We start from the raw sequence: 27,591 nt of genomic DNA, 5'->3' as shown, positions 1-27,591 counted from the left end.
GAGAGAGAGAGTGAGGGATGGAAGGAATGAAGGGAGGGAGGGAGGGAGGGAGGAAGACCGCGTCAGTGAAGAACTTTTACAAAAAAAAAGTCAAAAAAAGTCTTTACCATTTGCTAGGAACCATTTCACAAAAACCACCTTTATTATAGAAATTATCTTCTGAATCATTAAGATAGAGCAGGGGAAGAGAAAAGGAAGTAGTAAGAAAAAAGAAGACAAGAAACATATTTTCTTCCTACACGGATGAAAATAAAGTCCTAACGCTTTGTAAAAGAGGAAAATTACCAGGGTCGTCATGTTTGTCAAACAAAAGAGAACCATCTTTTCATCAAGAAAATTATAAAGCAAGTATACACCAGCTGGACTATATCAAAAGCAATCAAAGGCATGGCAAAAAATAAAACCTCTAACTTACCCAAATGTTTGTGGTTCAGAATGCCTAAAGAGAATTAGGCAGACAAAGTATGGGAGCTCTGATTTTACTACTCATATTGGGTTGATGAATCATATCTCCTCATGGAGACTTGACGCCTAAATGAAAATACAATGTGTCATGCAATTGAAAGTTACTGGAGAGCCTGATCAAAGTGATGAGTGGATAACAGTTGAAAGTAGCAATGACAGCTAACTTCAAATCAGTAGGGAGGAGGCCAAAAGAGGCTGATGGAGAAGTGGCTATGGTCCAACTGAGGCTGTGTGATTAATAAAACTGGATGCTGGAAAGGGGTTGGGGGTAAGGTAGCGGTGGTAGAGAGCTGGTTGGGGGAGAACTAGAATACAGAGCAAAGGGAGTTAGTAGTAAAGGAATGAATCTTCAAATTAAAGGACCAATATGCACTAAAATCATTCATGCATTTGGCAAACTGTGTTCCTGCACACTTAAGCAGCAAAATCATGCAAAAAGAAATGCAGCTTTAACAGCTTCATGTTTAGTCTCAGCAACATCAGGTGAGATAGATAGGTACAAGATGGACTAAATAACGCTAAACAGAGGTGGAAATATCTCCTTCAAAGTAAATAACTGACTTTCAAACATATGTTACATAGTTACAGGACACGAAGACACTAGTAAGACATAATAAGAGGCTTTCTAATGAAACCATCCAGCCCATATCCTAGGCAATGATATCTATGGCCATGTGATGACACTGTCTCCAAATGCAAGGAACCAAAAAAAAGAAAATCAAGATTCAGGAAAGCCTAATTCAAAGTAAAAATTTACTAAATAAAATAGAAATTTCTGCTGTCTAAAACAACAACAACAAAAGAATTTTTTAAAAAATAAAACAAACATGTAACTTACACCACAGATACTTATTTTAAATATCCAGCATGATCCAGGGATGGTTAGATCAACTCCTCATTTCAGAAATGTTTGAAACAAAACTAATAGAAACTAGGGAATTTCACATATTCCTTCCCTTCACCTCCAGAGCACTTTTTCAAGAAATACATTTATGCCACAATCAAGGGACAAGTATCTATATCTGTCAATCTAGTTAGCTATACATTATAGGTATTCTGAAAATTCAAGGAAAAAGATGACAGAGTACGGAGTATAGACCCACCCATACAAACTATAAAGACCTTCATTTAGAAAAACTTATTTCCTATTGCTTTCTCACTGCATTTGAACAAATATATTGTTTTTAAACCTAAAAAATTAATTCAATGCTAAAATGTGACACTGAATTTCAAAACAATGACATATCTGAAATGTGAAAGAATTAAAAAATACAGAAACCCAAGAAGGAAAAAATTTTTTCCAGTTCCAGAAAACTGCTTCTGTAAAAATATAATATTCTATACAAGACAGTAGTGGTTCCTAAGAGAATAAATGGCTCAGAATTTGATGAAAGTGTTCCCGCAGTGAACAATTCACTCTGCTTGCAGATTCCAGATGCTCAGCATTCCTGACATCAGAACGGAAAAATTTACTGTTAGTCTAGAGAAATTTAATATCACCATTCTTGTCATATCCCTCATAGCTTCATTATTAGTACAAGTCTGGGGAAGCCATAAACCTATGTTAAATGATAAAAAAAGATGTTCTCTGGGTTCAATTATATTCCTATAAGCAACCAAAATACCTAGAAGTCATATGGAAAAAGACTTGAGAGACAGAAAACAAATATGTATTTACATATTTTTTTGTCTTCGTTCTCATATTTGCATTCTGTGCAGTATGGTCAGGCATCAGACCAAAACCTTTTACTATAACCTAGGGGTAATAAACACTAAGGAACATATATCAACGCCCAGAACAACACTATAAAATTTTATTATATTAATAAATTGGGATACTCCAAGCTTTAAATTTTCCACTTTGTCAAAGGTAAAATAATCAGCACTATTCGGTGCCATTCATAACAGGCTGCAATTTTTCTCATTTAAACTACGTTTTATTTCCAGAAGTACCTATGGTACACTAAAATACTAACACAACCCTGACAGAGGCATTCTCTTTCTGACACTTTCCCTCAACTGCAAATAACTTATTAAAGTATCATGCAAGCTGAGTTTTTAAATATGCAAAATAATCTAAATAATTATAATATTACAGTTTACTTGGTAACACTTTAAACAATTACTTTAAGTCTATAAATTCAGGGTGAGTTGATAGGGGAACATGCATACACCTGTACCTAACTTTCATTTTTACATGCCATCTCTAAGCTTTAAATAGGTTCCAATTTGTAATTAACTTTCAGTAGCCTATAGCTTTGCACAAAGTATTCTCTACCACCAAAATAAATACGATGACAGTGTGATTTTTAGCAGCATTCACCCAAAAAATAAAGCCATATCAAAATAAAAATTATTTCTAAAGCTAATAAATTATGGTCTATAGCTGTCCTTTCCAAAAATTGATTACATTTATATTACATTAGAACAGTTACAGGGTTTCCTACTTGGAGCAGTTGACTATAAAAGCTAAAATGCAGTATTGGCTTTATGGTATTAATAATAAGACAGGACTTATCTCAAGCATAACATGTAGTTTAACCAAACTGGCAGTAAATATGGAATTTACATGACATTGCAAGGCAGGAATCTAAATCTTAACTCTCATCACACCACTGTAGCCACCATTCATAGTATTAAGTAGCAAGCAATCAACCAATCGGTAGGTGCTAATCTTAATCAGGAAGTACTGGTCATGGCAACAGAAACCATGGAAGCAGGAAGTGGCCTATTTGGTTGTAGAGAAGATATAGTAGAAAGAGAGGTAGGCTTTTTTCTTAGAACTGTTATCATCATCTACAGAGATAAAGGATGAGTATGTAGCACCTAATTTATTCTTCCCAGTTTTGCAACGGGACAAGAGCATAAAAAACACTGAGTACATGGTTGGCCCTTAATAAGCAGTAGCTGCTATTGTCATCTTTGTCATATCCTCTCAGAGGCTTGTTAGTGAAATAAAAAGCATTTAAGTTAAAGGAAAGCTCTTAGCAGAGTTCAAGAGATAGAACTATCTTAAACAGCTTTCTTTGCAAGCATTCTCTAAGATGAGCCTGTTACACAATAACGCAGTGGCTGAACTCCTAAGAAACCTCATGCTATCAAAAAGATAAATGCTTGTTTCAATAGAGGAAAGACATTGTAGGTTAGAGAGTTTGCAACTAATAATAACTCAGATCCTTCCACATATGAATTTTAGAAAAATAAATAATCTAAGCTGTAAATATATTTATTTTAGCTAAAAATAACAAACTGGTGGTTCACTACCAATAACTACCAAGCTAAATGCTTCCCAGACTTTCAACCCACACTCAAGTATTCTTTAAACACGTGACACTTTGTTAGCAACAGAATTCATAACTATTGGAATTAAATCCTTCCCACCCAAAAGAACAAAGGAGCATCCAGCAAAACTTCCAAAAACATAATGAAATATCCAGAAACAGACTGGTGATGCATAAAGAACTGAACACAAGATAAGAATGGCATTTCAAATCAGTTACATGGTGAGGAAGTATTCTACCAAGAGCAGTGAACTGCTGGTTCATCATTTCAGAAACAAGTGAAATCAAATAAACTAGATCCCCACATAATGAAGCAAATCCCAATAATCTCATTACATCCAAATTATGTTACGAAAATTCAGTCTGAGAGACATTTACCAGAGTAAATATCTAGTAAAGATTAAAGATACTTACAAAGGTGATTTTTCTACAACCCCTCAATTTGTCAAGAAGAAACAAAGCAAAATATATACACTTAGGTAGTCTGTGCCTTATCTTAAAACATGTTGGTCAGGCGCAGTGGCTCATGCCTGTAATCCCAGCACTTTGGGAGGCAGAGGCGGGTAGATCACAAAGTCAGGAGTTCAAGACCAGCCTGGCCAACATGATGAAACCCCATCTCTACTAAAAATACAAAAAATTTGCCAGGCTTGGTGGCAGGCACTGTAATCCTAGCTACTTGGGAGGCTGAGGCAGGAGAATTGCTTCAACCTGGGAGGCAGAAGCTGCAGTGAGCTGAGATCACGCCACTGCACTCCAACCTGAGCTGACAGGGCAAGACTGTCTCGAGAAAAAAAAAAAATGTTCACTGAGCAATACTTTTAAAATCTAGGTCATTCAAGTACACTATATCAGAAAGAGAAGTTTAATGTTTAATGTGAGTGCTGGCAAATAAAATATTTTAAAGTTTGTATCAATATTTTCAATAGTGCTACAATAGGTATTTATTTCCATCTTAACAGATGAAAGTGTATCTAGATTTGATCTCCATTTGTACTGGAACTGCTTACTATCCATCTCTAAAGTTCTCTTCTAAGAGGAAAAATAGTCATGCTGATTGAATGACAAACAAGTTCATATTCACAAACAGAAAAGACTACTTTAATATTGAACAATTCTACATCAACAGGAATCTGAAATCTACCAAGACAATTCTGAATATAGTTGGTCGCTGAAGCCATCACAAGCTCTTTTTAGGACTAAACCCTAAGATTTGTGCTAGGATTTAAAAAAAAAAGGAGTCTGGCACAGTGGCTCATGCTTGTTAATCCCATCATTTTGGGAGGCTGAAGCATGAGGACCACTTGACTCAGGAGTTCGAGACCAGCCTGGGTAATATGGTGAGACCCCATCTCCACAAAAATAAGAAACTAACCAGGTGTGGTGGCATGTGCCTGCAGTCCCAACTACATAGCAGGCTGAGGCAGGAAGATCATTTGAACCCGGGAGGTTGAGGCTACAGTGAGTACTGATTGTGCCAATGCACTCCAGCCAGGGTGACAGAGTGAGACCCTGTCTCAAAAAAATTAAAAATTAAAAAACTAAAAAATAAAAAAGCAAAACTATTTTTGTGACAGTGAATATAATTTTTAAAACCTAGTGATTTGGCTAATTTTACACAGTATTATATACATACAAGCATACTGGAGATCTGGGCTATAAAAATAGCCTCCCAAGTTTGAGATCAGCCTGGCCAACATGGTGAAACCTGTCTCTACTTAAAAAATACAAAAATGAGCCAGGCGTGGTGGCAGGTACCTGTAGTCCCAGCTACTTGGGAAGCTGAGGCAGAAGAATCGCTTGAACCCAGGAGGCGGAGGTTGCAATGAGCCAGGATCATACTACTACATTCCAGCCAGGTGACAGATCGAGACTCTGTCTCAAAAAAAAAAAAAAAAAAAAAAAGCCTCCCAATATGACTATTCAAATTTATTAATATTTTATAAGACTACCAAAAAATACTCTCTTAAATTTAAGAGTCACTTGTTACGGCATTCTCTCCTGAGCAAGGTACTGCTAGGAAGCGAGGAAGGGCATCTTCCATACTGATCACTGACCCCCAATATTCTGAGGAAATAGTGCAAGAGACTAGGTTAGCTCTTGGTCCTTAAGGTGTGGTCTGCCAGACAACACAGGGTCCCAGTGATCTTTCAAGTGATCCACAAGCCACTTCAATCAGTAAGATTTTGTGCACCTATGCTCAAATTTGCAACATGATTATAATTTTTGCAGAAATCTTGTCCCATCATTGTTGCATAAGGCCATACAAGTACTGCAGAGATTATGTTTGTCAGAATTCTTCCACTGGCCTTTGCTTATTGCCATTTGTGTTTGGAGAATTAATGCTTTACACAATTACGATGATATTGAGCCATATAATCTATTGAGTAAAATTGATCAGAGACATAGAATTAGTTCACAGTAATTAAAAATAGTAATGCAAACATTGAGGCTCCCAATCTTCTGAATATTTCTGTTCTGAGTTTCAAGTGTTACAAATCTACAAAGGAAAGTAAATATAAGGCTATTCACTTATAAACTGAGAATGTATAATATTAGGCTTCATTCCAATATCTCTTCCCACCTAACACATGCCCACCCTAGTAATGTCATTGGTCTTTATCTTCGATGCCATAACATCATTGCAAAAATACACGATCTCAGCAGGGTGCAGTGACTCACACCGGTAATCGCAGCACTTTGGGAAGCCAAGGCAGGAAGATCACTTGAGGTCAGGAGTTCGAGACCAGCCTAGCCAAACATGGTGAAACCCCATCTCTACCAAAAAAAAAAAAAAAAAAAAAAAAAAAAAAAAAAAAAAAAAAAAAAAACCAGAAAAAAAAATAGCTGGGCATGGTGGTGTGCACCTGTAATCCCAGCTACTCAGGAGGCTGAGGCAGAAGAATTGCTTGAACAGGAGACAGAGGTCACAGTGATATGAGATCATGCCACTGCACTCCAGCCTAGGCAACAGAATGAGACTCCGTGTCAAAAAAAAAAAAAAAATACATGATTTCACAGAGCTGAGAAAATTCAACTGTAAGCCATGCTGGTGATGAATTATTAGTTTCTGAAAAACCTTGCCCCTTGCCTAGTTAACAACTAATAGAGAAAAAACTAACCTGCTTCACAACATATTACACTTCAAAAGAGAACAATGTGAATATCAAAGTTAAAAAAAATACCTAGAGAAACTGAAGACTTCACATTTTTTCATTAAAATGCTCTTTTCGTTGACTTGCTAAAAGTAAAACAAAGTATTATCACGAAATGTTACCAGCAATACTATGCCAACAAAGAAAAATTCAGCAGAATCCATTTTACATTTTATGAACTAGCCCAAAGCTAAAATTGTAAACTAAAATGTCCTTAATTAAATTAAAAACATGATAATTAGTTTCCTTTTTCTAGATAAAGTTCTGATCACTTTTCCTATCATTTAATATGCTCTTTCCATCCCCCATTTAATGCAGATTAATTCTATATGGCCCTTTTCTGCTATCCATTACTATTAGATAATAAAAGCATCAATGGAGAAAGTTAACAGGATTCCAACCTTATAACACAATGTGAATCTACCTGTGTTAGGAGAATTTAAGCAAAAAATGCATTTAGGTAACCAAAGCATAAACTACCAAAACATGACCATAAGAATTAGATATTGTTTATCAAAAAATAAAAATAAAAGTTTTTAAATTCTAAATTTAAAAATTGTGAGAGCCCATTTCCCTTATCCCCAGTGCTCTGTCAATTAAGAAATTCTGTCACACAATGGTATAAAGCCATCAAAGTTTCCTCGTAACTTTTAAATAAAGAATATCGACCTATTCCGCAAATAAACATAAACTAGTGCTTTCCAGGATAAAAACCGGTAGTCACTAAACAGAGATGAAAACTACATAGACAGTGCTGGGACAATGGAATTTCTGCATACAGAAGAATAAAGTTCCACCCCTACCTCACACCATATACAAAAATTAGCTCAAAATTAGACCATAAAACGCTACGAGAAAACACAAAAGTAAATCTTCATGCTCTTCTATTTGATAATGGATTCTTAGATATATCACCAAAAGCATCAGCAACGTAAGAAAAAACTGACAAATTGAACATCAAAATTAAAAACATTTGTGCATCAAAGGACATTATCAAAAAGTGAAAAGATAACCTACAAAACAGAAGAAAACATCTGCAGATCATAAATGTGGTAAGTGTTTAATATCTAGAACATATAGAGAACAGGGTAACTCGACAATAGAAAGACAATCCAATCAAAAAAATAGGCAAAAAACTTGAGTAGACATTTCTCTAAAGAAGACAAATGGGCCGGGCGCGGTGGCTGAAGCCTGTAATCCCAGCACTTTGAGAGGCCGAGGCGGGTGGATCACGAGGTCAAGAGATCGAGACCATCCTGGTCAACACGGTGAAACCCCGTCTCTACTAAAAATACAAAAACTTAGCTGGGCATGGTGGCGCGTGCCTGTAATCCCAGCTACTCAGGAGGCTGAGGCAGGAGAATTGCCTGAACCTAGGAGGCAGAGGTTGCAGCGAGCCGAGATCGCGCCATTGCACTCTAGCCTGGGTAACAAGAGCAAAACTCCGTCCCAAAAAGAAAAAAAGAAGACAAATGGCCAAAAAAGTACATGTAAAACCATACAATGTCATTAGTCATTAGGGAAATGCAAATCAAAATCACAATGAAATATCACTCCACACTTTCCTACAATGGCTATAATTAAAAACTATGGAAAATAACAAATGCTAATGAGGATGTGGAGAAATTGGAACCCTCATACATGGCTGGTAGACATGTAAAATGTTGCCGCATCCATGGAAAATAGGTTGGTGGTTCCTTAAAAAGCTAAATACAGAATTATCATATGACCAGGAAACTACACTCACAGGGATATACTCATTGTGACAATGAATATTACAATTTTTTAAACCTAGTGATTTGGCTAATTTTAGGCAATATTATATATACATAAGCATCTAAATCAAGGACTCAAAGAGATACCTGTACAGCAATGTTCATTGCAGCATTACACATAATAGTCAAAATATAGAAACATCTCAAGTGTCCACCAACTGATAAATGGATAAGCAAAATGCAGTACATACATACAATGGAATATTATTCAACCATAAAAAGAAATTAATTTCTGACACATGCTACAACACAGATGAACCTTGAAAATATTATACTAAGTAAAATAAGTCAGTGAAGAAAAAGACAAATACTCTATGATTCCACTTATATGAAATATCTAAAATAGGCAAATCCTAGAGGCAGAAAGTAGAATGGTGATTGTCATGTACTGGACGGAGAGGGACTTTACCTGTTAATGTTACTCCTTTGTTTTTTTGAGCCTCACTCTGTCACCCACGCTGGAGTGCAGTGGTGCAATCTTAGCTCACTGTTACCTCCATCTCCTGGGTTCAAGCTATTCTCATGCCTCAGCCTCCCAAGTAGCTGCGATTACAGGTGCACACCACCACACCCAGCTAATTTTTGTATTTTTGGTAGTGACAGGATTCCACCATGTTGCCCAGGCTAGTTTCAAACTCCTGGCCTCGGGTAGTCCGCCATCTTGGCCTCCCAAAGTGCTGGGATTACAGAAGTGAGCCACCACACCCAGCCAGGTAAAGCTACTCTTAATAAGTACTCAGTTTCTGTTTAGGGTAAAAAGAATGTTCAGGAAGCAGATGGTGGTGATGATCATGCAACTTTGGAATGCAATTAATTATATTGAATTTTACTTAAAAATGGTAAAAATGGCAAATTTTATATCATACATGTTTTATCTCAATAAAAAAATCTTAAAAATGAAAAATAAACTACACAGACATCACTAAAGGTTGCACTCCTTATGGCAGAAACAGAAGTTACACTATTGCCATAAAGATTATAAAATAAGCAGTGAAATGAAACACAAATATTATGCACTGAACAAAGATTACTGGTAAAATTCCTATATGAAAGGACTTTTTTTTTAACAGTAAAGGCGTGCAATGCAGTAAACTAATCACTATCATGTATGCCTACTAGCAGATATTTTACCTCACTATTAAAGGAAGCTACTGATAAGACAAACATTGAGACATACTCTCTGCCCACAGGAGAGACAATGTAAGAAAAGAGTACTTAGTGATTTTTCTTTTGTTTCTCACTGAAAACCCCATAATACCTGGAGAGGACCTTTACACTTAGTTCTAAATATTTTGTGAGTAGTGAGAAAGACAAGAGTAAGTGTACTGATTCAGTGTTAAAGAACACACGCTCTGTGTATAAGGAAGTACATTACTCCCAAAAAGAAGCTTTACTCAAATGCCAGTTCACACACTGCTTCTTGTTAACGGAGAACAGCTTGCAGTCAACTACATGCTTAATGATCTTTTCTGTATTTAATTTTTATTTTCAGTTCCGGGATCCATGTGCAGGACGTGCAGGTTTGTTACACAGGCAAACGCATGCCATGGTGCTTTGCTGCACCTATCAACCTATCAGCTAGGTTTTAAGTCCCACATGCATTAGCTTTTTTTCCTGATGCTCTCCTTCTCCCCACCTCCAACAGGCCCCCATGTGTGTTGTTCCCCTCCCTGTGTCCATGTGCTCTCGTTGTTCAGCTACCACTTAGAGAACATGCAGTGTTTGGTTTTCTGTTCCTGCGTTAGTTTGCTGAGGACAATGGCTTTCAGCTCCAACCATGTCCCTGCAAAGGACGTGACCTTTTCCCTTTTAAGGCTGCATAGTATTCCATGGTATATATGGACCACATTTTCTTTATCCAGTCTATCACTGATGGCCATTTGGGTTGATTCCACGTCTTTGCTATTGTAAACAATGCTGCAATGAACACACATATGCATGTATCTTTATAACAGAATGATTTATATTCCTTTGGGTACATACCCAGAAATAGGATTACTGGATCAAATGGTATTTCTGGTTCTAGATCTTTAAGGAATCACCACAATGCCTTCTACAATGGTTGAACTAATTTACACTCTCAGCAATAGCATAAAAGCATTCTTATTTCTCTATAGCCTGGCCAGCATCTGTTGTTTCTTGACTTTTTAATAATTGCCATTTTGACTGAACTACATGCCCAACAATCTTAATCTGCTCTGAAAGGAAACTGAAAAGCATGTATATGATCAAGTCAAATCAACAAAGTATACTTTGGGTGGGAGAACGTTAGAGGGAAAAATCAGCAAGTTCAAGACCTTGCTTTTCCACAGGGAAATATATGAATTACCAAGAAGAAAAAAAAATTAACATGATTTTTTTGTTTTTTTTTTTTTTAAAGATGAGAACAAAATAATTTCATGACACTGACAATATCGGTAAAATTCACTTTTGTTTTTTCAAATGGATTCCTTGAGTGGTGAATTTCAGTGATATATTGACTACCTGCAGTAATTTGAATCTATCACCAAAGGATCATGATTTTGGTACCAGAAGTGAGGTTAACAGGATTTCCTAAGCAAATTGATCTATAGTGCAAACAACCTGAACATTGGCCAAACATTTTTAAAAGAACCGAGCAGTACTTCTTGGCTGAGCACAGTAGCTCATGCTTATACTCCCAGCACTTTGGGAGGCCAAGGCGGACAGATCGCCTGAGGTCAGGAGTTTGAGACCAGCCTGGCCAACATGGTGAAACCCTGTCTCTACTAAAAATACAAAAATTAGCCGGACATGGTGGCACGTGGCTGTAATCCCAGCTACTTGGGAGGCAGAGGCATGAGAATCACTTGAACCCGAGAGGTGGAGGTTGCAGTGAGCCAAGATCACACCACTGAACTCTCTAACCTGGGCAACAGAGTGAGACTCCATCTCAAAAACAAAAACAAAAAGAACTAAGTAGTTGCTTCTTATGAAAAAAAATCATTGAAATTAAAAGCTCAATGTCAGCATGTAAAGGAGATCAATAAAGCTCAAAACAAAATTAACCAAAAAGAAGATAGGTGATAATTACTCACAGGGCTGATGGACAGACCAAAAAAGACTGAAATAAATAAGAGGGATAAGAAAAATAAGAGACAGAAGAAATGTCTTATGCATATTTAACTGGCATACTAGAACAATAGGAGAGAGAAAGAAGGAAGTAAATGAAATCTAGGTATCATTTTAAAAGATTGCCAGCTGAAAACTTTCCAGAATTCATTAAATACATGGATATATATGCATTCAAAAAGCCAAATGAATACTGGATAAGGCATAGAAAATGAAATTCCACCTAGACACAGAATAGTAAAAGTGCAGACATCTAAGAAAAAAAGAAAAGAAAACAGCCAGAGAAAGAAACCAAATTACTTCCAAAGAGGGAGCCTGACAAGTGACTTTTAAATAGCCACTTTGAATATATAATTTCATTGCCTCTTGCTTTCAGCACAGAGGAAAAAATAATAACTGCTAACCTAGCGTTATGTGCTTGGTAAAAACTACTTCCAAGAATGAACGCAAATAAAAACATTTTCAACAATAACAGAGGCAGTTTGATAGCAATAGGCCTTCAAAATAGGAAACTCTAAAGATTTTTACTATAAGCAGATGGAAAAACCATTGTGGATGAAAATGCTGAATTGTGAGTTGGAGGTAAACAAATAAAATGGTAATATGTGAGGAACTCTAAATGAATACTGATAGTATAAAACTGTGACAATGATGTCTTCAAGGCCTGGGGTTTTTTGTTTGTTTGTTTTTTCTTTTTTTTGAGATGGAGTCTCACTCTGTCACCCAGGCTGGAATGCAGTGGTGACATCTTGGCTCACTGCAACCCCTGTCTCCCAAGTTCAAGCAATCCTCCTGCCTCAGCCTCCCGAGTAGCTGGGATTACAGGCATGCACCACCACACCCGGCTAATTTTTGTATTTTTAGTAGAGACGGGGTGTCACCATGTTGGTTAGGCTGGTCTCGAACTCCTGACCTGGTGATCTGCCTGCCTTGGCCTCCCAAAGTGCTGGGATTACAAGCATGAGCCACCACACCCAGCTGGTCTGGGGTTTTTTTATTTAAAATAGAGAATGAAAATACATGGCACAGTAACATATGAAGTAGAAGTCTCATAAGGTCCTTGGCTTGTCCACGGTGACAATAAAGGTAGTAATTAATGTTGAATTTTTACAATAAAGTATTCTGGTAGTAATGTTGAAGGAAACCACCAAAAGAACAGAAAGAGAAGGTATAACATCCAGACTGTTAGAGGGGAAAACAAAAATGATAGAAATATTCTACTAATCAATTCAAAAGGAGACATAAAGAATAGAAAAAAAAGAAAGAATAGGGCAAAGAGAAAACACAATATGGGATGGTAAATTTTAAATTTTAAAAGTCAGTCATTATGTTAACTGTATTGAAAATACTCTAGTTAAAAGCAAAGATTGTCCAAACCCAAAAAGCTTCAATTACAAGCAATTCACAAGAGCTCCATCAACACAGAGCTGAAAGTAAAAGGATAGAAAAAGATAAACCACTCAGTGCTAACAGAAAAAAACGTATACAGTTCAATATAAAATGCATTTAAAAGGCTTAATTTACCAACAAAATGACACATTTAAATATACAAAAGAAGGCCAGGCACAGTGGCTCACACCTGTAATCCCAGTACTTTGGGAAGCTGAGGCAGGTAAATCACTTGAGGTCAGAAGTTCAAGGCCAGCCTGGCCAACGTGGTGAAACCTCGTCTCTACAAAAAATTAGCTGGCGTGATGGTGCATGCCTGTAGTCCCTGCTACGCCAGAGGCTGAGGCAGGAGAATTCCTTGAACCTGGAAGGCAGAGGTTGATTGCAGTGAAGCAAGATAACACCACTGCACTCCAGTCTGGGCGACAGCGTGAGACTCTGCCTCAAATAAATAAATAAATAAACAAAACAAAAACTGACAGAACTACAAGATAAATCTATAATCACTGAGGGAGATTTTTAAAAATACTTCCCTTGGTAACTGAAGGAATAAGCAGCAGCAACAACAGCAAAATTAGAATACAGAATATTTGAATGACTTAATAAGCTTGACCTAATAGACACATACAGAAAATTACACTAAATAATTGCAGAATATACCTATTGTTAAACACATTCAGAATACTTACTGAAATTGACCATATGTCTAGCCATAAAATAAGTCTAAACAAATTTCAAAGGACTAAAATGGTGCCAATTCAGCTTTCTGACCACAAAGCAATTAAGGTAAAAAATCAATAAGAAAAAAAAAGAAAGAAAAAAACTTGTGGATTTTTTTTAATTCTAAATAATTACAAAAAATTCTAAAGCAAAGCAAATACTTAATAAAATTAGAAAATATTTTTAAATTATAGCACAAATAAAGCCAATACAACTTAGGAAGAAACAGTTTTAAATGTGAACATTAGAAGGGAATGATTAAACATTTATGAACGAAGTATTTCTAGAAATTAGAAAAATAACAGTAAAAATTAATGAAATAAAAATGAATGTATAACACAGAATAAAATCATAAGTTTTATATCTAAAAAGACTAATAGAATTGACAAAACTCTAGCAAAATTAAGAGGAGAGAGGAATAGACTGCAAAAATTACCAAAAAAAAAAAAGCACCAATATAGAAACTGCAGGCATGAAGTAATAATAATATGAATAACTCTTCAAATCTGAAAATTCTGATAAAATGGACAGTCTTAGAAAGCTGTAAATTACCAAAATTGACTCAAGAAGAAACAGAAAGCTAGAATATTCTTATAAACTTAAAAATTAAGTAGTTACCAAAAATCTTATCAAAAAGAAAATTCCCAGGCACAGGTGACCTCACAGGTAAGTTCCACTCAAATAAAAGTTAATTTCAATCTTTCACAAAGTCTTCCACAGAAGAGGAAAGGCACTCCCAATACACTACATGAGACCAGCATGAATCTGTGAAATTTGGTAAAGAATGAAAAAGTGAAATTACAACTGAACTCACTCATCAACACAGATCTTAAAATTCTAAACAAAATATAAGCAAACCAAATCCAGAAATACATAAAAAAGATAATAAATTATGACCAAATTGGGTTTATCCCTAGAATGCAAGTTGGTTTAACATTGAAAAATCAATATAAGGCCAGGCACTGTAGCTCATGCCTATAATCCCAGCACTTTGGGAGGCCAGAGGTGGGAGGATCATTTGAGCCCAGAAGTTTGAGACAAGCCTGGGCAACACAGGAAGACCCTGTCTCTACAAAAAATAAAAAATTAGCCAGGCATAGTGGCACACTCCTGTAGTTCCAGTTACTTGAGACACTGAGGCAGGAGGATCCCAGGAGTTTGAGGCTGTAATGAGCTATGATTATACCACTGCACTCCAGCCTGTGTGATAGAGACCCCGTCTCTTAAACATACATACACACACACACACACACACACACACACACACACACACACACACAATTGATTGGTAATGTAAGATGGATTGGATTGCTTTTCTCTTAAATAAAATACTACACATGAAGAGGCAAGCAAAGAGTAGACGGCCAAAAATATAGAAGAAAAAGCTTTATGAAGGTGTGTCAGGGAGTTAATTTTTTAAAAAAATATGCTTTTCCCCTGGATTATATAATACTTGTTATATTTAGCCACTTCTTAAAATTCACAATTTGTTGTAATTTTTTTTCATTCTAAATAAATATTCACTTTCAAACTAAAAACTGCTTATGGTATAATTCCATTTATAAAGTTCAGCCAGCAAAATTAAACCATATTGCCTATGAATGCTTACATAAATCATAAACTAGGTCTTATGCATAGTGTGAGGCAGGAGTCATTAAGGAGGTTAGGAAGATTGTGATTGAGAAGAGATACACAGGTTGCCTTCAAGGTGTTGGAATTTTTGACCTAGATGGATGTTGTCACATGGATATGACCAGGTCACATGGATGCTGGCTTATAACCACTTTTAAAAATGTAGTTATAAAGGTTTTTTTATATGCATTTCTGTACCTATATTATATTTCACATTATATGATGCTTGTAAAATTCATAATGAGATTATAAAACTAAAACTAATATAGGTATTATGCAGGAAAGGAATGATTCCATAAGATTAAAAACTATAAAGATAGTATGGCACTATCCTGGGAATAAAAATAAAATCAACTCTCCAGCTAATAAAAATTGTTTCCCATGGGTTAACAACTCTGATACTGCTACATTGCTACACGTACACTGGGAATGAACAATTAAGTAAATCGATGGATGGTAGAAGCAGGTTTTCCACTGTTGGAGGGGAAGGGGCTACAATGATCCATTTGCTAATGATTAGAGTTGAAAACATCAATGAGAACTCACATTTAGTTTAGTATAGTTACAGATGATTGCACACAGAAATGTTCATATATGTGTATGTGTGTTTATATGGGTTAATTTACACACATACATTTCCTTGCTTTGTCAGCTAAAAGAGTAAAGAAACAAAGCTTGTGCAGTCCCTCATGCCTATAATCCCAGCACTTTGGGAGGCTGAGGCAGGGGCACCACTTGGGTTCAGGAATTTGAGACCAGCCTGAGCAACACAAGGTAACCCCAAGTCTACCATGAAGAAAAGAAATAAAAAGGAAAAAGATAAGAGAGGAGAGGAGTACAGGGGAGGGGAGGGCAGGGGAGGAACACTTCAGTAGCAATGAGCAAACCTATTGCCCAGATTTTGGTTTCTAAGCCCATTCTCCAATGAAAGGAACTAGAGCCCCTTAGAGAAATGTCTATTTCTACGTCTGGGGCAGGAAGTGTACAAGATGAGCCAAGAATATTTGCAGTACCAAAAGTAATCAAGTGCTAGAAACAAATGAGCCCACGTTGATGGGGGTTATCAAAGAAGCCAACTCAAAGAGCTCCCAAGGGCCAAAGCTGGAACAATTTGAGCAACAAAATTAAGTAGTCATGGCTTATAACCCAAAATACAAAATAAGTATCTATGACTCCATATTGATATGAATGATTGAATAAATAAATGGAAGAGAAAAGACAAAGAATTCCAAATAATTTAGATAGCTCCTTTACCGTAAGGGAGGAGAAATGAAACATGTCACTCTAAGTGTGGACTGCACAGAGAGACTTTTTTCCAAAGATTAATAGTATGGAAAGGACGAAAAAAGGAGTAATCTTACAGTGGAGAAACCTGACAAATGGTATGTTAGGCAGATCACCAACATTAATGCCAACAGTTATAAACTGAGTTGATAGAATGTACCCTCACTACGATATGACGACAATGGCCCTTCACTGCTGTGATCTTACCCCCACAAACACATAACCCCAATCTCTTCATAAGAAAAACATCAGACAAATTCCAGGAGAGGGGAATCCTTGCAATATACCTGACCAGAACTCATCAAAACTCTTAAGGTTGCCAAAAATCAAGGAAAGTCTTTTGGGTTTTGTTGGTTTTTGTTTTGTTTTATTGTTTTGTTTTTTTGAGACAGGGTCTCACTCCATTGCCCAGGCTGAAGTGCAGTGGCGCGATCACTGCTCACTGCTGCCTGGACCTCCCAGGCTCACGTGAGCCTCCCACCTTAGCCTTCCAAGTAGGTGGAACTACAGGCACACGCCACCATGGCCCAGCTAATGTTTTGTATTTTTAGTAAAGATGCAGGTTGCCCAGACTGGTATCAAACTTTTGGGCTCAAGAGATCCACCCACCTCAACCTCCCAAAATACAGGGATTGAGGTGTGAGCCACTATGCCTGATTTCTAAAGTCTTAGAAACCATTATAGCCAAGAGAATGAGAGATGACAACTAAATGTAATATGGTATTACAAGTGAGACCCTGGAACAACAACAACAAAAAAAGACATTAATGGAAAAATTAAGGAAATCTGAATAAAGTATAGATTTTAGTTCATCATAATCATGTATCAATGTCATTTCACCAATTGAAATGAATTTATCATACTAATGGAAGATGTTAATAATGGGAAACTAAATGTGAGGCATATTGAAACTCTCTGTACTGTCTTCATAATTTTCTTGTAATTCTAAAATTGCTCTAAAAAATAATCTATTAAAAACTTTTTAAATATCATCAACAGATCATTATAGCCAAGAAAGAGAACTCAGAACATATATATAATGCTGGATTATGATAAAGGAGATATTAAAAATATGCATGGAAGAACAGACTATTATTGAATAAACGACCCAGGGACTACTTGCCAGACCACATGAAAAAACAAAATCAGGTGAGATTAGACTACTGCCACACTCCACACACAGATTGCAGTTGGATTACAATTTCAAATGTGTAAAAACAAATCTTTAAAATAATTATAAAAAATCTTAGAGAATATCTTCACAATCTTGGGATAGGAAAGGCCTTCATAAGCAGAAGAAAAGCAATATGAACCATACAGAAAATATTGATTTTACTACAAAAAAGTTTTCAATTACTATAGAAAAAATGTTACTATTTAAGGAATAAAAAAGGACAAATGACTGACCAGAAGAAATGGCGCTCAACCTATAATGGCTCAAAGGATTACTATGTAAAATATATATAAAGAAATTCTGTAAGTAAATTTGAAAATGATAAACCAACACAAAAATGGAGAAAAGATATGAATAGATGAATCACAGAGGAATGACCACTAAACAAATTACAATATGCTAGATATCACCAGCAATGTACATTTCACACTTAAGATTTTATATTTTTCCCAAAAGATTGGTTAAAAATGATAAAAGAGTGACAATATTGAATATTGCCAAGAATGGAAAAGAAAGGATCTTTAACACACTGAGTATAGATCATTCGGTGCTTTACCCACTCTAAAGGACAATTTGACATCATTAAATGTGCACATCTTCCCTTCCAAAATATTTACAAAAGGAGCAAAGCCAGGCTTTCGTTAACAGCAATATGGTTCACTGAATAGTGATATAACAGAAAAGTATGCATTAGTTCTAAAAGAATGAGATGACTATATAGAGGTATAGAGAGACAGATTACAGATAAACATGAGTAAACACACACACATTTTTCTATATATAACATGGAAATAGCTCTCCAAGAATATAGCTTGGTGTAGAAAAAAGTTGATGAATAATAATTAGGGCATAACAAAACCTGTGATTAAAAAGAAAGGAAAAGAGACTCAAAAACAACATATTTATGACATATACATGTAAATATCGAATGCACAGGAAACTCTTACAGGCTACTTACCAAACTGAGAAAAAAATGAGATTGAGGGAAAGCGGTATGATTTTATGCATTACTTGTATAATTAGATTTTTTTTCTTAGTGAAAATAAGCAAGACAGGAAAGAAGCGGTAAAAGTTTTACACGGAACGTATTTTCCCAAATGAGCAATCCGTATGCATCTAGGCTGCTGTACGTCGGGTGCCTGCCCCTGTGGCATGAGGGTCTCGCCTTCACTTGTACTCTAACTCTGTTCCCCTGGAAACCTGATAATGGGATGACATCAGCGATACTGCTAAGCAACTGCTGCTTACAAGAAAAATGACCCGACTGGCCAGTTGCATCTGGACTGGGAGGAACTACGAGAGGGCAACAAACATCTGATGCATATGCCGTATTTTGTGGCTTTTGTAAATGCAGAGACGCCTGTCTTCTGTGCTTGGCTCAAAGCTTGTGGGGACATAAGGTCAAAAAACACCATAAAGCAAGGTGTCATTCAGATAGGCACTTTAGATTTACACTAAGCGAGCTGGCTACGTGTGGAAAAGCCCTTTTTAAATTCTTAATAGCCTATGCCATTTTTCATGACTGACATCTAAACTGCGTTATAAACTATAAACACTCCATTTTAATCCTCCTTCAAGTTATATGTAAGCAACAATATTTTGCATTCAATTAAACTAAGGTATTTTGGGTGAACAGCAAGGTTTAAAATGTATTCATTACACAACTGTAGTAAATTTATGGTTCACATAAATTTTATCCATAATTTCCCAAAGCACTATGGAAAGTTAAATCATTCATTTTTATAAAGTAAAACACAATGTGGGACTATATAAAACCTAAAAAGAAGAAAAAAATTTCCAAAGGGGCTGGCTTCCAAGTTAAGCACTTGAGAAAGAAAAGTTTTATGTAATTTAACAATCAAAACTTCTTCCTGACAAAAACGAATCCTCAGTGTAAATCATGGTGGAAAAAAAATCATTCTTGATTGATAAAGATGAGACAAAATTTGCCAAAATATAACTATGGACATGCTCGAAATAGTGAAGAATTTTATTTGCAAATAGTGCAAATGGAAATGCCAGTGTAAAGTGATATGAGATAAAATTGACAAAAATTGCATTTCAGCATTTTTGAAATTAGAGCACCAGTCATTGTAATTGTCCAGTCTAAGGTAGCCATTTCAGATGGTTAGAGAGCTGTATCAACCAAATTCAGGATGCCCATATAAAACAGAAAACATTCCTCTTCATCACACTATGTTGTCACTTCTTTCATGGGGCTTTAAAAATGACATAGACCCCCAACCCCATTTGCATTTTTTTTCTAGTTCTTAGAGGCATCCAGGATTCTACAATTTGAAAAAGTGCTGATTGAGGCATCTACCACCATACCCCTACTTCCTGAATCAGATCAGAAGAGGAGGATTTCATGTACACATGTGTGCATGTGAGGTTTTTTTTCCTTTCTTATAAGTATCTGTTCTAGGTATTTCAAAGTCTTATAACTGATAATCATGAAATATGTTTATTTGTTAGTTTTAATTGAATCCCTTAATGTCATATATCAACTTCAGGATGCGTTTTACCTCTGACAGAGAGAAAACAGAGAATTGGGGTAAGGATAATGTTTTACTTCTTAAAGAAAAAACAAAAGAGAAAGATCTGAATCAACTGTGGCAAACAGTTCCTGTTTTTACATCTGGGTGAAGGGTAATATGGGTATTACGGTATTTGCCATACTTTTCTGTATGTTTCAAATACTTAATTTTTTAAATTAAATACAAAGAATTATCCTAAAAGCAAGACAGTATGAGAGCATCAGTACACGTCATCACTACCTGGAGAAAGAGGCAGTCAGCCCATATCCTCCAGTGACTTTTGCCTAGCAAGGCATCCCTGAGTCCATCTCATGCCTCTAGTGTTGGCGACAGAAAAACAAGCATGATCTGCCTGCATTTGCTTAAAGCAATGCTGTATTTCACTGTGAACAAGAAGGTTTAAGCAAAGTTGGAATGAAAAATGCCCGTCTTGGGTTCACATACCGGTGTCACTCCCGGATCCCGTTGACAAAGCTGGCATGATGCAAGGTGCAGGAACAGGTCAGCCCACCACTCTGCAGACACCCTGCCCTCAGAGAGCCACAGGGAATTCCAACTCAACTGCCTGCAGCCACAGTGTCTACCAAGATCTGTGTATCTTGTAAGCCGTTTCTAGAAAGGAAAGAAACATTCATATTTTTTAAAACGGGACCATCACCAAATCACAACATTCTGTAACTAATTCAAAATTCCGATCTCCATCACTACCCGAAAGATCACAACTCTTCAGAATTTTTTCTACAGACCACATGCAAATATGAATTGTGAGAGTTTCTGATCTTGATGAGCGACTTCTAATTGAAAACATGAATGTTCTGCATGCATGTGTCAAGGCTTCCTTAAAGATTTTTGCATTTGGATTGGGGAACGCTGATTGGATACATGGATAATTTTAAGAAGCTTCTGTACGTGAATGCCATTCTCAACTTCCACCCTGTGTTACCATAATTCTCAGCTATATTTCTAACTGTAGAACAGAGACTATATAAATTGTCAGCGACTTATAATTCATTGTATTTTTTTTTTTTTAATATGGAGTCTCACTCTGTCGCTCAGGCTGGAGCACAGTGGTGTGATCTCGGCTCACTGCAACCTCCGTCTCCCAGGTTCAAGCAATTCTCCCTGCCCCAGCCTTCTGAGTAGCTGGGATTACAGACACCCACCACCAACCCTGGCTAATTTTCCTTTTTCTTTTTTTAATAGAGACGGGGTTTCACCATATTGGCCAGGCTGGTCTCAAACTCCTGACCTCAGTTGATCTGCCTGCCTTGGCCTCTCAAACTGCTGCGATTACAGGTATAAGCCACCGCACCCAGCCTATTTTTTTTTTTTTTTTTTTTTTTTTTTTGAGACGGAGTTTCACTCTTGTTACCCAGGCTGGAGTGCAATGGCGCAATCTCGGCTCACTGCAACCTCTGCCTCCTGGGTTCAGGCAATTCTCCTGCCTCAACCTCCTGAGTAGCTGGGATTACAGGCACACGCCACCATGCCCAGCTACTATTGTGTATTTTTTGTTTGTTTGTTTTTAGTAGAGACGGGGTTTCACCATGTTGACCAGGATGGTCTCGATCTCTTGACCTCGTGATCCACCCGCCTCGGCCTCCCAAAGTGTTGGGATTACAGGCTTGAGTCACCGCGCCTGGCTGTATTTTTTTAAATAGCTCATCCTAATATGACAAATGCATGGTTCTCTAACTGAAGACTGCAACTAATCTTGAAGGAATATTTACTAGAATGAAAGCAAGATGTTATTATAGATTTATAGAAGTAAATCTAACGATTTAAGCCAGCATACATAAGTAAGTTCTTTCAGTAAAACTAACCTTTGTTGTATCTGGAAAAATATTAACTTCTTTTTAAATAACTATCTTAACTAATGTTTATCCTGAAATAAGCAGTAAAGGTAGTACAGCATAGCAGTTAAGAACAAGGAATCTAGAGTTTGACGTAATCTCTAAAGCTGCTAGTTCTAATCTCTAAAGCTGCTAGTTCTGTGATCTTCGACACGGTATTTCATCTTCTTAAGCCTTAACTTCCTTACATGCAAATAAAGACAACAGTAAATTAGAACTATTTGGTAATTAAATATACTCAGATACATAATGCAGTGCCTGACACATGGTAAGTAAACAAGAAACGCTGTTTATTATGACTGGGCTTTTTTAAATTCAGGTAATGAGATTATAAAATGAAAACATAAAAGAAAGTAGCAAGATTAAAATTTACATTGGCCTAACACCTAGAGGGAGGCCATCTGGTTTAAATTTGGATCACCTCTAGCTAATAACGGAAAAAGTACTCCATTTACATTTCTGTAGAAATCAGAAGAACCACACAATGTGTTTTAAGTTCATTTTTAACACACTTTCCTCAATTCTCTATAAAGCAAATTCAGTAATTTAGAAGGATATTTTAACATGTATTAACAACAACAAGAAAACATTGGAAACCTTGGAAAAACTGGCTCACATCAATTCTTAAAGGCTTTAAGTTGCTGAATCAAATAACAGAAAAAAAAGAAATGAACTTGCCAAATTTTACTTTAAAAAATCCACACTGCAAGATTCTATTAAAGCCTTCTAAATTAGCTTTTTAATTGTTAAAGTGAAAATTAGTATTAAAAACACCATCATCAAACAAATTATTTTAGATCAGACTATCTGCTGCAATGGCTTGAATTTTGCTTTATGTTACTGCAAAGGCTGACATAGTTAAAACATGCATACAAATCCATACAGAAAAGAGTACTCATTTAAAATATGAGGACTGTTATTTTAAGTACCAAATGAAAATACAGCTCACTAAGCTAAAAATTAAAAATGTGAGGCAAGATTTCACTAATGCACATGTCTGAAGCTATTTTTTCTAATAATTTTTAAAGCAATTTTGCTTTGCCTTCATCAATTATTATAAAAATCAGGATGAAGATTCAACTACAGGAAAATGTTCCTTATATAAAGCAAGGTTAGAAACGAAGTCATTCAAAGTCAAAAACAGACTGTATAATTTCAAGAACACAGTCAATTAGTAGACTTTTGTTTTGCTAATAGAAAAAAAGGAAAACAAATTAAAATTTGTAAAATGTCTGCAGACACATTTGTACCATTAGGGCAATATATATGTATGTATGTTTGTGAGTAGGTATTGTATGTGTGTATATATATATGTAATTTAAGTTCTTTATGTCACAAGAAAAGCCATTAATTATATGGTAGAGACTGTACATGTGCTATACAATCTATACCATGCAACCTATCACTTTCTTCACAGCTTAAAGAACTTACAATGTTTCACGTTTATAAACCATACACACCATATGATAAGACAACATATGCTTATAGCAAACAATTAGAATTTCATATAATTTGAAACATTCACATTCCATTAATACTAAAAGCCTTACATTCCACAACAAAACACCCTTTTGAGCTGATATTGCTGCTGTTCATCTATGCCATGTAAAAAAAGCCCTAGCACTTCTTGTTCTTTATTTCATAATGAACACTCAAGATTAAATTTTTCCAAAGCTGTATTATTTACTACAAAGCAATTCTCTCTTAAGTACATATACTACAAAGTAATCACCTTCTCAGAGCATATGCAAGAATATGAATTTTTAAAATGGTTTGACAGAATCCTAACCAGTAACATTTTGTATTTTGTGGAATAAAGCACTAGGTTTAACTTTCGAACTGAGTTAAACTTTTGTAGTAATGATGTTATTTTCTTTGGCTAAATTCATTGAAAATGCTTTGGAATTTGTCGGAAGGCAGCCATAATTATTACTGACTGTTGTATGGAATCAATTTACTACAACACAAAAATACCAGCTGTTACAGTATGTCCTGAGAGGGATTACTGAATATTCTTAAATTGAAGTTCAATCCATCTTTCCATAAAAAAGAGAAAGATCCAAAAGCCAGGAACATAACAGCAGTATCAAATGCACCTGAAGCATTTACAATACCCAATAGAATGATTACAACCCTCCTTTAAAAAGGCTTATTTTTGAAATTTCATTATTCCAGTTGTACCTTGCTTCTATATATCACACTGTATCAGGTTCCTCTGGCATTGATCATCTGGAAACAGTGAAGTATGTGAAGGTCTATGAGTTTACAATATTCAATTTCTACCCGCCCTGGGCAACTCTTAATGCTCCCGTGGCACTCATGACATCTAGTGGTCAATCACAAAAGTGCAAGTGTTTACAACTTCTTTTCAGTAAAGAATTTACTTAATTCCATCGTCTGCAACATTTTTTACTAATGTAAACATATATACACACACACACAGTTAATATATATGAATAAGAAATCAAGTAATTTTCAAATACATTTCCTCTCTATAAGTGTTCAAAAATATGAAAACTTGTAATTCACTGTCATCATAAACTATTTTAATAAATGTTAGCAATCTATCATTTCAGAATAAGTGTGCTCAGACATCCAACTGTAGATTATTTCACCAGGTACACATACTCAAAAGTTACATTTTCAAAACCTAATAGAGCAATAAAACAACACACACAGAGTAAACTTTTTAAAATAAATCTAATTATCATAGATATTTTAAAAGCTCAATCTGAAAGACTCATTAATTATATTAGCCAGTGCAAGAAGCAGACTTATATCTGTTAACATTATTTGAACCCTCATAAATTATAATTGTAAGAATAAAAAGAGGCAACATATACTAAGTGGCAGGCATCTACTTATATAAAATGGTACTTGTATCTTTTATATCAGCTATTCTTAAAGTGTGGTCCAGAGACTCCTAGTGGTCTCCAGGACCCTTTCAGAGGAGTCCATGAAGTCAAACTATTTTCATAAAAATACTGAAGAAAGTACTGAGATGTTATTTGTCTTTTTCACTGTACCAGCATCTGCACCAATGGTGAAAAGAAATAAAGCAATGGTCACTGTTGGTAAAACCACTGCCATCTGAGCATGAGTCAAGATAATGCCACCAAATTGAAACTATTGAACATTATCTTTTTCACTGCCAAGGACGCTCATTCAAAGGAAGAGGAGTTAGAAGAAAAGCAGGAAGACGAGGAGGGAAGACGAAAGGTTCACTATAGAATATCGCTAATGAAGCATTAAAAATTAATATTCATTGACTCTTAAGTACTCTTCTTTTTAACATCCTGTGTGAATAACGGGAAGGACACATAAAGTACTGCTGCTATAAACAAAGGAAACACTGTCTCAAAAAAAAAAAAAAAAAAAACAGTTGTGCAGTGATTTGAGTTGTGAACTGTATTGGCTGCTTTGATCATGGAACATCATTTTTTTTTTTAACTTAAAAGAACAGAAGACAAACTATGGTCATTCAAGCTTCTTGGTATTTGGCAAACGTTTTCTTGAAAATAAATAGAGTCCATGTTTTCAAGGGAAACCAAAAACAGTATGTGTTGCTAACAATAAAAATGAGCTTCCAAGCAAAAATTAGAATTTTATAAAACTTGCACCCACTAGAGGCTCATTTTGCATGATGCTCTGTTAACTGAAACACACACATGGTGGAACCAAGTCCACACTTCGCACTGGTTCTATCAGCTTCCCAATGCCTAAAGGCTTTGCTGGGAAGATCCATGGTGATATTAACAAATGTGATTATTCTGGCATTCTGTATCAACGTTGGGAAGATCTGCATGATTCGGTGAACCAATATTTTCCCATTTTCTACTAACGCATTAGAAAATCATGCATGAACAACATCCATTCAAAGCTCAAGATAGATCAATTTAAAGTTCCAATACAATAACTTTATTTCTATATTTTCAGATTTTACACTGAAACTTATCTTTAAGAAATTGCCATATATCTTTGGTGAAACAGTAAAGAATATCCGTACTTAACTGCATAGCCTATTAAAATATTCCTCCCTCTTCCAACTACAGATCTGTGTAAGGTCAGTTTTTCTTCATATCCTTCACAAAACATACAGCAGCAAAATGAAAGTAGACACAGATATGAAAATATAAGAGTCTCCTTCTGAGCCAGGAATTAAAGAAATTTGCAACGCAGTCACGTTTTTGTTTAGGGGGTAAAATTATTTTTCATAAAAATGTGATTTGTGTTAACATGAAGCAAATTTAATATTGTTATTTTTAAATGAATTAAACCAATATAACCCACATAATCAAAACTCTTTAGAGCCTTCAGTAATTTTTAAAGAGTGTAAATCTGAAAACCAAAATTGTTAAGAATTGCTTCTCTAATGCCAAGGCTTGGCAAACATTTTCTGTAAAGTCCATATCGTCTTAACCTAAACAATATGTACATGAGTATGACTGTGTTCCCATAAAACTTGATTTCCAGAAATGAAGGAAGGCGAAGCTTGCTGACTGCTATTCTATATCTTTATATCCTATCTGCTAGTGACTTCAGGATCTAGAAGTAACATTCTTTCTAGTAACATTTTTACTGGTCATCATTTAAATATTCAAAAAAAAGAAAGTTAAAAAAATTCATTTTATTTTGTTGTGCAAGAGTATAAAAATTTTTAAAGATTCAGTTCTTAATCATAAACAAAATTGTATGTCAATTCTGGCTATCCCAAGTATCTCAGACTCTGTCATTATACATAAAAAATTTAAAAACAGACTTACAACTGGTTGAGTATTAGGATGTTGTATGCAAGAAAAAGTGCTTTATACAACCAAACCCAAAAATTCCTAGTTTTTAAGAAAAAAAGGAATGAGTATGAAAAATCGAAATGCCCCACATTTTACAAATCCAACAGAGTTCAATGATTATATTGATATAAAACCAACACATGTCCTTTCCACATATGGAAAGGGAAATGCTGAAACAACAGAAAAGAATCCCACTAAAAGAATCCTATAAACCTTTAAAGACTTCAGAAAAGAAACAAGAGAACACACTGCTTTATAATCCCCAGGTGAAGAGACCCAGGCTTTAAGGCTGCTAGGAAAGTCTGCCGGGAACCCTGGTCCACTTGCCAGGAAGGAGTATTAACCACAAGACCCTTAGGGCCTCATCTAGTGAGCACTCTTAGAAAGGCACACAATCGCCCCTTCTCTGGAAGCACAGGTGTAATGAATGAACTAGCACTTGCAGG

General features: G+C 35.8%; 1 protein-coding gene across 2 annotated transcripts in view; it reads right to left on the bottom strand.

Annotated features, from left to right (window-relative positions):
• The window catches only part of MPP7 (membrane palmitoylated protein 7), a 245,382-nt gene that overhangs the window by 157,579 nt on the left and 60,212 nt on the right, over positions 1-27,591 (bottom strand). For both annotated transcript variants that reach the window (XM_032243784.1, XM_032243788.1), the window contains exon 2: positions 20,947-21,114. In XM_032243784.1, coding sequence (XP_032099675.1) covers positions 20,947-20,983 — 37 coding nt within the window. In that variant the 5' untranslated portion in view covers positions 20,984-21,114. The remainder of the gene's footprint in view (positions 1-20,946; positions 21,115-27,591) is intronic.

The sequence above is a fragment of the Sapajus apella genome, unplaced genomic scaffold (assembly GCF_009761245.1).
Source record: "Sapajus apella isolate SASKATOON/1434 unplaced genomic scaffold, GSC_monkey_1.0 scaffold53, whole genome shotgun sequence".
NCBI lineage: Eukaryota > Metazoa > Chordata > Mammalia > Primates > Cebidae > Sapajus > Sapajus apella.
Note: the sequence above shows the minus strand (reverse complement) of the source record. Positions and strands in the feature narration are given on the sequence as shown.